Source organism: Triturus cristatus, chromosome 4_2, assembly GCF_964204655.1.
Source record: "Triturus cristatus chromosome 4_2, aTriCri1.1, whole genome shotgun sequence".
In the NCBI taxonomy this organism is placed as follows: Eukaryota; Metazoa; Chordata; class Amphibia; order Caudata; family Salamandridae; genus Triturus; species Triturus cristatus.
The window spans coordinates 34239064-34256811 of NC_140586.1; the positions used below are offsets into that span (position 1 = coordinate 34239064).

The 17748-nt window shown below is 46.7% G+C and overlaps 1 protein-coding gene across 3 annotated transcripts in view; it reads left to right on the forward strand.

Annotated features, from left to right (window-relative positions):
• The window catches only part of LOC146832875 (E3 ubiquitin-protein ligase DTX3L-like), a 570028-nt gene that overhangs the window by 273366 nt on the left and 278914 nt on the right, over positions 1-17748 (forward strand). For all 3 annotated transcript variants that reach the window (XM_085600299.1, XM_085600298.1, XM_085600297.1), the window contains exon 6: positions 13480-13658. In XM_085600299.1, the coding sequence (XP_085456425.1) occupies positions 13480-13658 (179 nt within the window). The remainder of the gene's footprint in view (positions 1-13479; positions 13659-17748) is intronic.

The following is a 17748-nucleotide window of genomic DNA, read 5'->3' on the forward strand; positions in this document are numbered from 1 at the left end:
AGGACACCACAAGAGCCCGAGTGTTAAACCCAAGGATTGAAAAGAAATATAAGCCTGCACCTGGTGACCCTAAATACATTAGGGGTCAGTTGCCATTAGACTCTATGGTGGTTGCCAACGCTCGCAAAAGAGCCCACTCACAGACAACTGGTGATGCTCCTCCCCCCGACAAAGAGTCAAAGGTCCTTGAAACATCGGGCAAACGTGTGGCAGCGCAAGCAGCCAATATCCTGCGCATCGCAAATACACAAGCACTCCTGGCACGTTATGACAGGTCACATTATGACACCCTAGAGTCACTGCTCCAACACCTACCAGAGGAGTATAAAGAGTCAGCAGAGCTCCTCATTAGAGAAGGACAACTCCTCACTAATGCGTCCATCAAATGCGCCCTAGACGCAGCTGACACAGCGGCCAGGGCAATAAACACAAGTGTCATGTTACGACGCCATGCCTGGTTACGCATCTCAGGCTTCAAACCCGAGATCCAAAACAATATCCTCAACTTACCGGTTAACACAGAATTTTTATTTGGCCCAGACGTTGACACTACCCTAGAGAAAATAAAAAAAGACACAGATACTGCCAAATCTATGGGGGCGCTACAAAGCCAACAATTTCGTAGTGGCTCCTTTCGTCGCACTGGAAATAGGGGAACGTCAAGGGGCCAGGGGTCACAACAACAGTATGCTAAAGGTAGCACACAGACCACCTACGACAAAAACAACAGGGGTGGATATCGTGGATCCAGCGCCAAGGGTAGGGGACGTGGATATGGCAACACCAGGTCCTCCCCAAAAAACAAACAGTGACGCCCTCTCCCTACCCCCCGACCACTTAACACCTGTCGGGGGACGACTCCAGCTGTTCCTGCCCGCATGGAAGAACATCACCACGGACAGGTGGGTCAGGGACATCATTCAACATGGGTACTGTCTGGAACTAACTTCCACTCCACCCAACATACCACCAAAGCACCGTCCTATGTCAGCCGAACACTTAGATTTACTCCAGCAAGAGGTGCTTGCTATGCTCGCAAAAGGGGCCATAGAAGTAGTACCCACCGCCCAGCAGGGCACAGGAGTGTACTCTCTGTACTTCTTGATCCCAAAAAAGGACGGCTCTCTCAGACCTATCCTAGACCTGCGACCCCTAAACCTATATATACTGTCGGAGCATTTCCATATGCTCACCCTCCAACAGGTTCTCCCACTACTCACTCAGGGGGATTTCCTAGCTACACTAGACCTGAAGGATGCATACTTCCACATACCAATACACCCTTCACACAGGAAATACCTCAGATTCACCATTCAAGGGAATCACTATCAGTTCAAAGTTCTCCCCTTCGGAGTAACAACAGCACCCAGGGTCTTTACCAAGTGCCTGGCGACAGTGGCCGCACATCTACGAAGACAAAATATTCACGTCTTCCCTTATTTGGACGACTGGCTAGTTCAGGCCAATTCAGCACAACAATGTGCCGCCCACATGTCCCACACCATTCACCTTCTTCACGATCTGGGATTCTCACTAAATTACCCAAAGTCAAGTCTCCAACCTGCGCACGTACAACAGTACTTAGGCGCTACAATCAACACTCTGGCTGCCACAGCTCAGCCAACTTTAGTGAGAATCAACAGCATGCAACTGCTGATCTCAAAATTCAAACCTCAACACTCCCTACCGGCGCGAGTGTTCATGCAGTTGATAGGCATGATGGCCTCCTGCATCTTCATAGTCCCACACGCGAGACTACATATGCGCCCGCTTCAGGAGTGCTTAGCACGTCAGTGGAATCCGGCTCAAGGACAGTTGAAAGACCTAGTGTTGGTGAGCGGTCGGGCATACAACTCTCTGCATTGGTGGAATCCACAAAACCTTTGCAAGGGCCGACCGTTCCAAGAGCCTGTTCCACAAATAATACTGACAGCGGACGCGTCTCTCCAGGGATGGGGAGCTCATGTACTCAATTACACAGTGCAGGGACTATGGACTACACAACAAAAGAAGATGCACATCAACCTTCTGGAACTGATGGCAATCTTCCTGGCAATGAAAGCATTCAAAGTACACCTGTGCAACAAGGTCGTGTTGATCCGGACGGACAACATGACTGCCATGTACTACATACAGAAGCAGGGAGGAACACACTCTCCACAGTTGTCTCATCTGGCTCAGAGCATGTGGAAGTGGGCCATTCAGAGGAACATATTCCTCATGGCGGAACACCTCCCAGGCAAAGACAACCAGATGGCGGATCTGCTCAGCAGACACAGCCACCAGATGCACGAGTGGGAGTTACACCCATCAGTGCTCCAACCGTACTTCCAGCAGTGGGGTCATCCAGAGATAGACCTATTCGCCACAAGGGAAAACGCAAAATGCCAAAGCTTTGCCGCCAGGTTCCCACATCCACAGTCGCAGGGCAATGCGATATGGATGAACTGGTCCGGCAGATTTGCGTATGCTTTTCCCCCAGCGCCGTTGATACCGCTAGTGGCACGCAAACTGCGACAGCACTCTCTGACACTCATCCTGGTTGCTCCAACGTGGGCACGCCAGCCATGGTACACCACCTTTCTGGAACTTTCCGTGGTGCCGCATCAAAGGCTGCGGATCAAACCCGCGCTTTTGACGCAGAACCATGGAGAAATTCAACACCCGGATCCGCAACAGCTGAACCTGGCAATCTGGCTCCTGAAGTCTTAGAGTTTGGCTACCTAAATCTGCCACCTGACTGTATGGAGATCATTAAGGAAGCTAGGAGACCCACTACCAGAGCTTGCTATGCAGCCAAATGGAAGAGGTTTGTCATTTATTGCAACAACAACCACATTAACCCACTAGACGCATCTATTCAGAACATAATCTGCTATCTAATACACCTATACCGATGCAATCTGGCATACACCTCAATACGTGTCCATTTAACAGCAATAGCAGCCTACCTCCAAAACAGGCAGCACCTCTCTTTATTTAGAGTGCCTGCCATCAAAGCCTTCTTGGAAGGACTTAAACGGGTGATTCCCCCAAGGCACCCCCCGGCACCGGTGTGGAACCTCAACTTGGTCCTCACCAGACTAATGGGTCCACCCTTTGAACCTCTCCATTCTTGCGAGATTCAATTCCTCACCTGGAAAGTAGCTTTCCTGGTTGCCATCACTTCCTTAAGGAGAGTTAGTGAACTCCAGGCACTAACCATTCAGGAGCCATTTATACAAGTTCACGCAAACCGGGTCGTACTACGTACCAACCCCAAGTTCATGCCTAAAGTAATATCGCAGTTCCACATGAACCAAACCATTGAACTGCCGGTTTTCTTCCAAAACCCACAAAATGTCGCTGAGAGGATGCTCCACACACTAGATGTCAAAAGGGCCCTCATGTACTATATTGACAGAACTAAAAACTTTAGGAAGACTAAACAACTCTTCGTTGCCTTCTCTCCACAACACAAAGGCAACGCCATTTCCAAAGCAGGTATAGCCAGATGGATCGTTAAATGTATCCAAATTTGTTATCAAAAAGCTAAACGCACATTAACGATTCCTCCACGAGCCCACTCAACACGGAAGTTAGGGGCGTCCATGGCTTTCCTGGGAAACATTCCTTTACAAGAAATATGTAGAGCAGCCACATGGTCCACTATACATACATTTACCAAACACTACTGTGTAGATGTACACTCAAAACAGCAGGCTGCTGTAGGACAGGCTGTTCTCAAAACTCTTTTTCAGACTGCTGCAGCTGGCACGGGTGGCCGCCGCTAATAGGAGGTACTGCTGTGTATTCTATGCACAGATATGAATTCAGCAGCCCACATGCCTCGAACTGAATATGCTACTTACCAGTATGCATCTGTTCTTGGCATGTAGGGCTGCTGACATTCATATCGCCCACCCTCCTCCACGGCGCCTGTCGCAACTGCAGCTCTCAGAATTACTGTATAGCATGGTCATCACTTCCTGTATCTACTCCATCACTGCCACAATGGCGAAAAACAATCTGGGGATGGAGAGGATGCCCATGCGCACTGTGGTCCAGGGGAGGAGTCACCCATCTCAGGATGCTTCGAAGACTCTTCCAGGACAACAATGTGCAATCATCCGGACCCAACACTAGGCGGCGATCTATGCACAGATATGAATGTCAGCAGCCCTACATGCCAAGAACAGATGCATACTGGTAAGTAGCATATTCACTACTTGCCGAACACCTTCCAAGAGTTCACAATCAGATTGCGGATCTGTTAAGTCGACAAACACAACAAATTCACGAATGGGAACTGCATCCCCAAGTTCTTCTACCATTTTTCCAGATGTGGGGCCAACCAGACATAGATCTGTTCGCCACACACGAAAACGTCCAACCTTCGCCGCCAGGTTTCCACAACCATTGTCCAAAGGCAATGCGATATGGAGGAACTGGTCTGGCAGATTTGCGTATATTTTCCGCCTCTCCCACTGATTCCACTAGTAATACGCAAGCTCCGACAACAGCCTCTCAAACTAATCTTAGTAGCTCCCACATGGGCACGCAAACCGTGGTTCACAATACCGTTGGAACTCTCACTAGTTCCGCACCAAAAAACTACGCCTAGCCCCATCCCTGCTAACGCAGAACCATGGAGAGATCAGACATCCAGATCCAGGTCAGCTGAATCTGGCGATCTGGCTCCTGAAGTCCTAGAGTTCGGTTACCTTAACCTACCACCGGACTGTATGAACATTATTAAGAAGCCAGACACCCTACTACTAGTGCTTGCTATGCTGCAAAATGGAAAAGATTTGCCATTTACTGCACCAACAACCATATTGATCCCCTGGATGCCTCCATCCAGAATATCATTTGCTACCTGCTGCACTTGCAAAGATGTAATCTAGCATACTCATCCATACGTTTACATCTAGCAGCACTTGCTGCTTACCTGCAGAACAGACAACACCTGTCACTTTTTAGAGTCCCTGCAATTAAGGCCTTCATGGAGGGCCTGAAAAGAATCATTCCTCCTAGGTTACCACCCTCTCCAGTGTTGAATCTAAATATTGTTCTTACCAGGCTCATGGGACCCCCATTTGAACCTTTGCATAAATGCGAACTGCAGTTCCTCACATGGAAAGTAGCTTTCCTTATCGCCATCACCTCTCTTAGAAGAGTAAGTGAGATCCAGGCTTTAACCATACAAGAACCATTCTTACAATTACATCGTAACAAGGCGGTTCTCAGGACAAACCCACAATTCCTTCCTAAAGTCATCTCTCCATTTCATCTTAACCAATCAGTAGAGTTGCCAGTGTTTTTTCCAAACCCGGACTCCGTAGCGGAAAGAGCTCTACACACCCTAGATGTAAAAAGAGCCATGCTTTATTACATTGACAGAACCAAATCCTTTCGCAAAACAAAACAACTGTTCTTAGCTTTCTCCCCACCGCAGAAGGGTAGTTCCATCTCCAAAGCTGGGATTGCAAGGTGGATCGTCAAATGTATCCAAATATGCTACCAGAAAGCAAAACGCACATTGACAATTCCCCCTAGGGCGCATTCCACACGCAAACTAGGGGCCTCTATGGCATTCTTGGGGAACATTCCCCTAGAAGACATTTGTAAGGCAGCAACATGGTCTACAACACACACCTTCACTAAACACTATTGTGTTGACGTGCAAGCCAAGCAGCAAGCTTCTGTGGGCCAAGCTGTTCTTAAAACTCTCTTTCAAACTACTGCAACCGATACAGGTGACCAGCGCTAGGGGAGATACTGCTGTACAGTCTATGCAAGTGTGTGATCTGCAGCTCATATGCCTCGAAGGGAAAATGCTACTTACCAGTATGCATCTGTTCTTGGCATGTAGAGCTGCAGATCCCCACACGCCCACCCACCTCCCCGGGACCTGTATCTTTTCCAGTTCTATCTTAGATATACACACATGGACATCTTTTTCTTTCTACTAACTCCATCATTTCCCATCATGGCGAAAAACAATCTAAGGATGGAGTTGTTGCCCATGCGCACTATCGTCCAAGGGAGGAGTCACCTATCTCGTGACTACAAAGACTTCTTCCAAGACAACAACAATGTGCAAGCATCCGAGCCCAACACTAGATGGCGATTTAATGCAAGTGTGAGGATCTGCAGCTCTACATGCCAAGAACAGATGCATACTGGTAAGTAGCATTTTCCTTAAGTAGCTAGGAAATCATCACAAGAAAACAATGTCAAAGTAAGTTCTTCCTTGGTTGTCATTGTACTTTATCGTGCTTAGATTATTGTAATAGTCTTCTCGCAGGAGCTAATAAAGCTATTTTAAAGAAGTTACAGGTGGTGCAGCACGCGGCAGCGCGGTTAGTGCTTAAACTCCCACGAAGATCTTCAGCTTCCGCAGCTTTAAATAGTCTTCATTGGCTCCCAGTGCACAAGAGAATTCTTTTCAAGATTCTCCTGATCACCTACAGAGACAGGCTCAACTTGGGACCCAAATATCTTGCAACACGATTTGCTCCATACACCACAATAAGACTTCTCAAGTCATCCTCAGCAAACCTGCTAAAAAACCCCACTTTAAGATATAAATTGAAAGGAGGTAAGACCGTGTCTTACCTTGGAGCCAAAGCCTGGAATCTACTTCCATCTCATCTAAGGCTATTTAACTCAGAAACTCTATTTAGGAAGGCCTTAAAGACATGGGTTTTTAGTGTCCCAGATGAATCATGCCTTTCTCTTATCTAGTCTCTTTATGGTTCTTTCTCACCTCCAAACCAATTCAGCGCCAGGCTACTCCTCGCGGAGTGACAGTCGCGCTTTACAAGTACTTAATCAAATCAAATAAAAAGATTAATCCACTTTCTCTTTTTTCTGCATAAAGTATTATTATGTGTTTCTCTTTTAGCCCATTCCAGGAAATGGGTAAATGCTTACAAGTCTAACTTTGCTGCCATCAGCGTATACAACTATTTGAAAGAATTGCCAAGTATAAGATGGTTACTAGACACTTCTCTTTTCCCCCTATAAAGAGGTTTCACTCATTACAAGATACAGATCTTGTAACTTATTTGATGTTAAGTTGGCTACTTGGAAACCTTTTTTATTTCTGTTTACTTTATTAGTTTATGTTTCTCACAGTGGGAGGATTCTTCAACAGTTTTTAGGAAAGAAAGGTTTGCCTATGTTGGTCATGGATCTCCAGTTGAAATAAGGAGATCTTAATTTCTATTGCTTTTCAAGATCTTACATCTGAATCTGAAAGAGCACTACATACAATTTGTAAGAAAGTGCCCTCTTTTTGCATGGTTGCCCCCGCTTTTTGCTAAACTGCTGATGTGCTTTGACTGAGTGCGCCCTGGGTTCCTGCTAAATAGGTACTAAGGACCTATGTTCTTTCCCTAAAACTGCATTGAAAACTAAGGGTGGGCGACAAATTCTGTTCTGCTCGTGGAACTTGCGAAATTTCTGCATTTTCGCATTCCGTGCGGAATGCAAAAATGTCAAAACGTCCGCGATCCGCGGGGGAACGGAAATATGAAGGGCAGGATTCATTCTGGCACGATGCTCCTGTCACTAAACCTCAACAGGAAGTACTTACAGATAAATAAAGTAGGTGCCCGAGTTGAAGCTCAAATTCTGGAACGCATTAATCTGCCATTCGTGAGCATGGTGGTGGCTAAGCAGATGTCAGTTCTCCCCATTTCCACTCTGAAATGTTAGCTGTAATCCTTGACGGTGGTGTTTGCATCCTTCATTTTCTCGAGCGCAATACTCGTGTAGAATTCGTGAGCGTGGTTAAGCAGATGTCAGTTCTCCCCATTTCCACCCTGAAACGTTAGCTGTAATACTTGCCGGTGGTGTTTGCATCCTTCATTTTCTCGAGTGCAATCCTCGTGTAGAATTCGTGAGCGTGGTTAAGCAGATGTCAGTTCTCCCCATTTCCACCCTGAAATGTTAGCTGTAATACTTGCCGGTGGTGTTTGCATCCTTCATTTTCTCGAGTGCAATCCTCGTGTAGAATTCGTGAGCGTGGTTAAGCAGATGTCAGTTCTCCCCATTTCCACCCTGAAACGTTAGCTGTAATACTTGCCGGTGGTGTTTGCATCCTTCATTTTCTCGAGTGCAATCCTCGTGTAGAATTCGTGAGCGTGGTTAAGCAGATGTCAGTTCTCCCCATTTCCACCCTGAAATGTTAGCTGTAATACTTGCCGGTGGTGTTTGCATCCTTCATTTTCTCGAGCGCAATACTCGTGTAGAATTCGTGAGCGTGGTTAAGCAGATGTCAGTTCTCCCCATTTCCACCCTGAAACGTTAGCTGTAATACTTGCCGGTGGTGTTTGCATCCTTCATTTTCTCGAGTGCAATCCTCGTGTAGAATTCGTGAGCGTGGTTAAGCAGATGTCAGTTCTCCCCATTTCCACCCTGAAATGTTAGCTGTAATACTTGCCGGTGGTGTTTGCATCCTTCATTTTCTCGAGTGCAATCCTCGTGTAGAATTCGTGAGCGTGGTTAAGCAGATGTCAGTTCTCCCCATTTCCACCCTGAAATGTTAGCTGTAATCCTTGCCGGTGGTCTTTGCATCCTTGATTTACTCCAGCGCAATCCTCGTGTACTTCCTGTGACAAGGCGGTTCCTTCTCCTTGTCTGCCTCAGAGACCCTGCTCTGATCCTTTATAAACAAGAGGCATGTGAACTGGCCTAGAAGCCCTGCCCGTTTGGCCCCACACACACTAGCGGTGTGCAACGTCTTCCCGCCCTTTCCCGAAAGCTCACTCAAGGGACCCCGGCGCCCATCGGCGCGGTGGCAAAGTTACAGGCACACATGGTCACTGGAGACAACTCTTCTGGCCCTTTACGCAGCTGTATTGTAGGAAACGGACTATGCATTTCCCAACGAGGTAGCACTTACTGATTAGCCGGTAGAAAGTACTCCAGTTGAGTAGAGGTATTGCACAAAATGGTGGCATCTTCTTGGATAAACATGCAGGGAAGGATTCATTCTGGCACGAGGCTCCTGTCACAAAAATTAAACCTCAACAGGAAGCACTTACAGATATAAATAAAGCAGGTGCCCGAGTTGAAGCCCAAATTCAGTAACGCATTAATTAGCCCAAAATCTCCGCGAGCACGCGAAATTTCACATGTTTGTGCAGATTTTTTCCGTTTCGCGAAATTTTGCGAAAGGCAATTTCACAAATTCCGCCCACCCCTATTGAAAACCAAGCCCAATTAACACTCTTTGGCAACAGGTCAGTCCCTTGTAAAAGGTACCCCATGTACCAATGGCACTGTGGCCACGGAAGGCCTCTGAGATTTGAAGCACTTATTGTGCTACCCTTAGAGGCCCGTACCTTTACACACACACATTGCCTTTGCAGGCTGCGTTTTGTTGGTGCAGAACAAAGTGAAAAGTCGACATGGCCTACATCCCTGTGTGCCACGCCTACAACCAACTACCCTGGCATAGATCATCCACCCCTCTAGCTGGGTGCATTATACCAGTGGTGAGGGTACAGGTGCATGAGCCCTGTACCCCTAAAGCGTCTAAGTCCATTCTTAGGCATTGTAAGTGCAGTACTGCCATCAAGAGTATATGGTGCTGGGAGTTTGTCATCACAAACTCCACAGCACCATGATGGCTTTACTGAAGACTGAGAAGTTTGGTATTAAACTTTTCAGCACACTAAACTCACACACTGACGTCGGTGTGGGATTTAATTAAAAATTCACACAGAGGGCATCTTAGAGATGCCCCCTGAAAAATGACCTATCACTAGTATCCAGACTAAGTGGCTGCTCCCCAGCTGCCACTACCAGACATATTTCTGGACCCCTGGGTTGAGAGCCTGTTGCTTCTGGGAGGTCTGAAACAATGCACATCCTGGGATGAGGTGCCAAGCCTCCTCCCCCAGGATGAGCAGGGCCCATGAAGGGGAAGCTTCAAAGGCTTGCCACCTTTGTGAGCTTCCCTAGACCTGTTGCTGCTTTCAGTAACTGGCCCCCACCGGTTTTGACCCCCACTTTGGGCGGGAGAATCAGCAGAAAACCAAGAGAGGTGTGCCCACCTTTTCTAACGCCACCCCTCAGGTGGGGGAGGTGAGGTGAAGCACAACTCTCAGTTCCCGCCATCTTGCAGATGAGGGACCCTAGCCAACCGGAGTGAGGCATATGCCCCCCTCCCACCGGAGGGTGGCATAATAGGGGGTGTACCCACCCCAAAGAAGGGATCCATTGGTCCCAACCTTTTACCTACCTGTAACGCACCTAAACCTAGTATTTAGGGGCTACCCTGAACCTTGCCAGCTCAGACAAGAATCGACTAAGAAGAAAAGAAGAAGAAGAAACGAAGAAGCCTTGCCAAAGCTAAGAAGAGTAGGACTCCCACTGACTTGTCCCAAGCCCTACCGGCCTGTCCCCACCTCGAACCTGTGGAAGTGAAATTGTGTGTCCTGCAGCCAGCAACCTCAAAAACCTAGAGGACCTGCCCTGCCTTCCACAAGAAAGACTTTGTCTCCAGTGAGCACCGGATTTGCTCACCCACAGACTCTGGTTTCGGCCAAATCTGTGAGTCTGCACCCGACGCCCACAGCCCGAGTTCAAGTCGCCCTACACCACGAGGAGGTCTCCCTGGCGATCCTGACCCGAGATCCGGTGATCTCTGATCTGCCTCGAAACTCCCAGCGAAGCCTGCAGCCTCTTTCTGGAGAATCCTCTCAACCGCAGCTGGTAAGAAAACCTGATGCCTAAAGACACCCCTGCACCCGAAGGCCCACGGCCTTGGGTGGTCCAACTGATGGTGTCCCAGCATCTCCAGGCATCCCAACTTACCTCTCCAACCGGTAGTCACCTCCAGAAGATCTTCGTCCCCGAGCCTGCAGTCTTTGTTGAACCCGGAGAATCCCCATTACAAACAACACGGCTCTTGACACCAAACCAGCACCCTGCACCCAGCCGCCGCTGCGGGTGTACTTTGTGTGCTAATCTGGATTCCCCTTTGCCCTAAGCCTAATACCAGGAGCTTTGCTCCCACAACCTTGTGGCCTGCTCGTGAGCAGCCACCAACCGGAGGCCCCCTATCCCCCATTGGATAACATTAGGGCCTCAGCACTCTGCACCCGGCCGCCCTAGTGCCGTTCAGGGTGCCTTGAGAGTGCATCCTTGACCCTGGGGGAACCCGGAGTCTAACCCCAGAATACTAACTCCCACAACCTTGTACTTACCTGCTAACCGATAGCTCTATTTCCTCCCATAGGATAACATTGACTGTTTTCTTGAGAAAAAGTGTGGAGTTGGAAAATCTATAAAAGCCTATACAATTGTGTTCGAATAACAAAATTGCATGTTCGAGGCATATGAGCTGCGGAATTCATACTGTTGCATTAGATCGCCATCTGGTGTTAGGTTCGAATGCTTGCACCTTGTTGTTGTCTTGGAAGAAGTCTTTTGTAGTCATGAGATAGGTGACTCCTCCCTTGGACGATAGTGCGCATGGGCATCGACTCCATCCTCAGATAGTTTTTTTCCGCCATTGGGTTCGGATGTAACTTTTGCGCTCCGGTCCGAAACTTTATGTTCGAGGCATATGAGCTGCAGATCACACACTGAGCATAGATCGCCATCTGGTGTTGGGCCCGGATGTTTGCACTTGTTTTTGTCTTGGAAAAGTCTTTGGAAGTCACAAGATAGGTGACTCCTCCTTTGGATCATAGTGCGCATGGGCATCGTCTCCATCCTTAGATTATTTTTTTCCGCCATCGGGCTCGGATGTGTTTATCGCGCTCCAGTTCGGTGCCGTTACTGATCCAACTTTCGACGCACAATCATTCACCCTTTCTCCAGTATTGTTTCGATCGCGAACCCTAGTCATCGCGCATCTCTTCAAGTTCGAAGTCTTCGATTCCGGTCGCCGACGAAGGCCTTCGGGCCTACCTAGGCCATTAGATCTGGCTCATGGAAAGGATTCCTTTTAAGAAGTGTCCTCAATGTGGGTCGAAATTCCCACACACAGATCTTCATGAGGTGTGTAACCTCTGCCTTTCACCGGAGCACAAGGCCAGAGACTGTCCAGCTTGCGCCTCTTTCCGCTCCAAGAAAACCATTCGCGATCGTCGAGCTCGAAGAACAATGGCTCCCTCGTCGACATCCATTCCCGACGACATCTTCCAGGAGGGCGTCGTTGTACCAGAACAGGAGCGGGTCGAAGGCCTCGTCAGCGCCTCCGAAGCCGATGGCGAAGACATCACTCCTGGGCAGAAGGTCGTAAGTAGTGATGTCTACCCCTCCCCCCACCACCGAAAAAGGCTTTGAATAGAGTTTCAGAAACAAGGCAACTGTGATGGCCTGATGATGGGTCCCTGAAGCAGCTCAAGGGGAGGTGGGTATTAAGGTGTCAGACTTGCCTTGATTCTAGCAGTGCAACAACAAGTAGTCTTTGTAAGAGTCTGTTTCTCCCTGTCTGTTCATTGCAGCTTGGTTTTGGAAGCTGCTCTTAGTGATGTTTTTGTGGGCCGGGGCATAGTTGTTTAGCAGTAAAAATCTGTTTGTTGCAAGCGAGGCTAGCTAGAATCAAGCGTTCTTTCTACATGTGTTAATAAAGCGGTTCCAGGCAGATCTACTTTTCCGACAACAGCTAGAATCCTGGCTTAGACGCTATTATAAAATGAGTACTTCCTCTCTCATGGTGTTGGATCAGATATTTGCATTTCATCTATGTAGCGCCACAACACATTCACAAACTAATCATGCAAGTAACCCTAAGCTAACCTAGAAATAACCACAACTCATCCGCCTATTTAAAGAACAAGGCAACAAACCTCCAAGAGAGGCGTTAGAGGTTGGTGGAATTTAAAATCCCCCAATTTTTTGAGGAAACTCAAAATAGGTAGCAAAATTCACTTCCTGATTTTCCTCCGTTGCTGATATGGAGGAAATTTAGCCAGTGGTTTCTACTCCATATTTCTTCAGAAATTAGACGTTTTTCAGATGGCATCAAAGACTGAAAAGTCAAAATATGACCTATCAATCCTTGTGATGAACTTTTCTTAAATGCTTCTGCTGACACGGTCAGCAATGTCTTGGCAGCATGATGGGTGACAATATATCATTTTTGTTTTTCAGAAACAAACCACCAAAGTAGAAGTTTGTTTTGGGAAAAACACTGAAATCTTCCTGTTAGATGTTTTCATCATTTCCACCCATTATTTGAACAGTCTAAATCTAAGGACTTTAAGGAATAATATCACCCAGGGTACCATCTGCACCTGTCTGTAACCTTAATATTGTATTCACAAGGCTTATGGGTCCACCTTTTGAGCCTTTACACAATTGTGCATTACACATCTTACATTGTTCACTAAATGTGGCAATTTATACATTTAGGTAGTTAGCCAACATTTTGTGGCATCCAGTTCTTTTACCTTTATGAACTAGTACAGCACCTTTGCTATAGAAGTGTTTGGACAGACCAGGGATTCATCAATTTTATTTTTTCAATAGGGAAAAGATGTGTTAAAGACATCATTTTGGAAATTGACATAAAGTCAAAACTCCCTGCTTCCAGGAGAGAATTACACCCGAGAGGAGGTGGATTTCATGACACACAAGAGCAAAACCGAGACCATGGAGAGCAAAGAAGCAACAGTGTAAGTTCTCCAGGGACAGGAGGACAACCCTACGTAAGTTTCATATCCTTTTTCATGCAAAACAAATGCAGTATCATAAGGTAGGGTGAGGGTGTCTTTGTGAACAAACCAAGATGTAAAACCTTAGCAAAAGTCCATAGTCCCATTGCCCAAAGAGCATAATTTCAGGTTTTGCAGTGTGAATCTATTGTCATTCACAGGCTTTGCATAAGTAAGGCATCTGGTGATTGAGCTTGAAAATGTTCTGTTTTTGGGGTTACATTTTAAAAAGCTGTGTGTTAGCAATAGGTTTGTCGTGAATGACTCAAAACCTCGACTTGTAGTGCCCTCTGCTTCGTACCTCGACAACATCTTAATAATATTTTTGAGACAATTTGGGGGTTTACAGCCTTTGCTATGAAAAGAATGCCATGGATTTTTTGAACTCCTTGTATTTTCTAAATTCCTGCATGTACTTATCTTCCCATCGAATCACAACAAAACTATATGTAAGGTCTGTGCCTGTGTCTAGTAAAACAGTTTGAAAGCTCAGACTTGGGACTGCTCATGCAAAGAACACAAGAAAATGGTCACCAGGAATTGTTTCCACTTAATAGAGAATAGGTCCAGTGTACTAGGCCCTTTTGTGGTTGCAAAGTCTGCATTTCGCAAAATTGCAGACTTTGCAACCACAAAAAGGCGTGTTGTAATGTGGAAAGGTGGCATTGTGATTCTGAAATGATTTTCCGACTCAATGTGTCCTTTGTAATCGCTTGAGATTTGGTAGCAGGAGGGGGTGTGAAAGAAGTGCAATTAATTTTATCAAAAGTTGGGGACTGTCAAATGGGTATGGCATTCCATTTAGAAGTGAATTCCATTACCTCGTGTATGTATGTGTGTTTCATATGGGGGAAATAGTATTATCATTCACTCAATCCCATCTTTTTTTATTCAAAGTAGGAAAAGGAGCTGCTTTTAAAAACATGTCAACATTCAGTGAATGGGAGTGCAAGGATTCAGTCTCTGCCAATATTGAAACGTTCAGATTTGAGGCTATTTGTTTAATCAGCAGCACTGGCCTTGAAAGACACCCATTAACGATGAGTCAAAAACATTCAGGGCCTGATTCACAAAGGTAAACGTACACTTTTTCTATCGTTTTATGTGAGGAGACTCCGCACTTGTAAGGATACTACTCATAAATGCCTTTGTGAATGTGAATAGCACGCAATCGTAAACTTACACAAAAGTGTAAGAGTACTTTATGAATTAAGCCCTCAATATTCAACACTAAAACGTCCACATCGACTTTCAGTCAAGCAAACAAGAAGTTCCACACTGAAAACCACAGACCCTCATTCTAAGTTCACAGAAATGAGAGTTTGCATCCAAAATGGGATTCCAACTGGGGTACAGACTGCAACTGAGTGTTTTTGGCACATACAACTGGCATGACCCATGTAGGCAAGTAATGTACATTTACAGTTTGCGCAGATCAAAATGGAGGGAAGTATGCACAATTAGCCTATTTGCCCTCATTCAGAGGTTCAAAACTGAAAGGTGCAAATGGCGCATCAGGTGAATAACGACCCCTGCACTATTGCTATTTACTGGATGTTCAATTTGGAATGAGGGCCACTGACGTTCAATACTAAAGAAGTGCTGCATGGCTAAGACAGGAGACTCCAGTGCCAAAAACCTTAAGAAAGAAAATATAAGCTTACCTTTATTGCGATGCTGTTACTCTTATTCATGAAGCATTTTCATTTTAACAGTATGCGGGGTGCCTACCTTTAAACAGTATGCGGGTACAATAACAAATAGTTGTGGGACTAACGGTGCTTCTGTCCCTGATAATTTAGAATCTGCATCAGCTTTGGATGTACTTCTCCTGCCCTGGAAATGTCGTACCTACAGTCAAGATCTGTTGGACTCCAGTGATTGGAATCACCAGCTTCATTGTCAATGACACTTTGAATTCAGTCAGTACCGGAGGGTTCTCCAGGCACCAGGTTTTACAAGAATGCCTCAGGGCATATGGGTATGTGGGAACACACCCTTCCAGTTTTGCTGCAAACGCAATTCTAAATTCTTGTGGTCGTACCATCACCGAGTTTGCAATCTCTGCCCACCTGTAGATGAGTTAATGTGCTTGGCCTACCTGGCATTTAAAAATAAAAAAGACCAGGCACTATAGAAGAGAGCTTTGATAGGCACATTATAAAATGCAGCGCCACAACTCTACAGCATTTATGCTGGCCTGTGGCTCGAGGGCGACCAAGAGACTTACTCCAATGGGGAAGGCCAGTTAGAATTCCCGCCAGACTGACTCAAAGCAGAACAGAGTCCTGAGGGCTCCGGTGTCCAGAGGAACCTGCTTCAGGAGCCTAAGGGAAAACTTCCCTAAGGACAATTTTGACACCAAAGACATTCGTACCTCGATTAACTTCCAACAATTGACCTAATCCCCCTCCCCCCCCCCCATGAGTTTGACCTTGAAAAGAGTCTAGCACTGAAGCAGAGCACTGCTCATGCAGGAGCTGGGCATCAAGCCCTGAGACTGGGACCAAGAGGCCTTTATAGTTGGTTCTGCCACTGCCTTCCAAGTTCCTCAGCCCCCCTCCGCTTTGGAGAAGCCTTGATTCAAGGCTCTGAGCCTTGAGTTCAAGCCACACTTTCTCAATCCTGAGCCACCCACTCAACACTGGAGTCGGTTTAGAAGCTGTCTCTAAAACAATTCTCTACTCCAGTTCCGATATTAAGTATCACTACTACACACATCAACCTTTTAGAGATGCCTACAGCAACACATTAGCCCGGTTCCACTATCGCCACCCAGCTCAGTTCCACCACCGCCACAGAGGTCAACTTCACCACGTAACTCAGTCTACAGATAGACACACACTGATTATCAAAGCCATTTTGGCTCACAGGACTCCTACTTTGTGCCAACTCCACGTGATGTTGGGGAAGATCCCTGGCAGGACCCAGAGTCAGGTTTCACCACCCAATAACATGACCTCCTACCACATGGTCATACAAAGATTAGCTGTTAACCATACAGTGGAGCTCCTCGTCGTGGAGAAGGGGGAAGTCTGGTGGAGACCTTGTCCAAAATTGAAAGGTCCATACAATACCGGCCAATGCTGGTGAGTATGGTCAGGGTGGTGAACCTCAGAATCGAGAAGAAATACAAGATGCCGACAGATTACCCTATTTGCATCATGGAACATTGTACCTGAGGTTTCTTGAGTCATGCTTACAATATACAAGAGAGTATTCACACAAGGCACGGGAGATACTCCACCTCTGACAGGACAAGCCACAACTTTGACGCACCTGGGAAGCATGTTGCGGTATGGTCAGTAACACAGTGATGCATAGTCAACTCTATCGGACTCCTCTCAAGTTATCATAGATACCATTGGGAGGAAATGAATCAGCTAGTAAAGCATCTTTCAGAGGCATACCAAAAATACGGCAAGGGGCTAGTGTGCTTGACACAGCTGACTGCTTCCAGAGAGGTCAATACTAGCATCATAGTCCTAGACAAGCATGATAGAGAGTCTCTGGGTTCCGCCTAGAGGTACAACATCACCATAATGTCTCCTTCAATAGCAAGCACCTCTTTGACCCTTAGGTGGACACGATGTTGATGAAAATTAATAAAGCCATAAAACTGCAAAATCTATGGGGCACTCCAAACACAACTCGATATGGCTCGGTTTTGGTGACAATTGACATTAGGGAGTGTGAAACCTGCTTCAACAAGGTAGTATGCTGGCCTCAGGAGTCCTATTCCGATGGAGGATTCCAGGCCAATAATGGAGGAAGAGGTAGAGGGGGCTCTGGAAAGGGCGCTTCTACCACCAAGCAGTGACTTACCCTCCATCTTCCCAATCGTACAACACCTGTTGGTGGAGAATCAGGGTATTACTTCCCTAGTGGAAGGAAATAAAATCAAACAAGTGGGTCCTATCAAGTAGTACAGCAAGGATGCTGCTTGGAGTTTCACACCACGCCACCAGAAACATACACCTCGCTGTCATGTGATAAGTCACGAGCATCAACAGCTGCTAGAAGAGTAAATAAATAGAAGACGTTCTCAGCAAAGGTACCATTGAACGGGTGCCCCATACCAGCA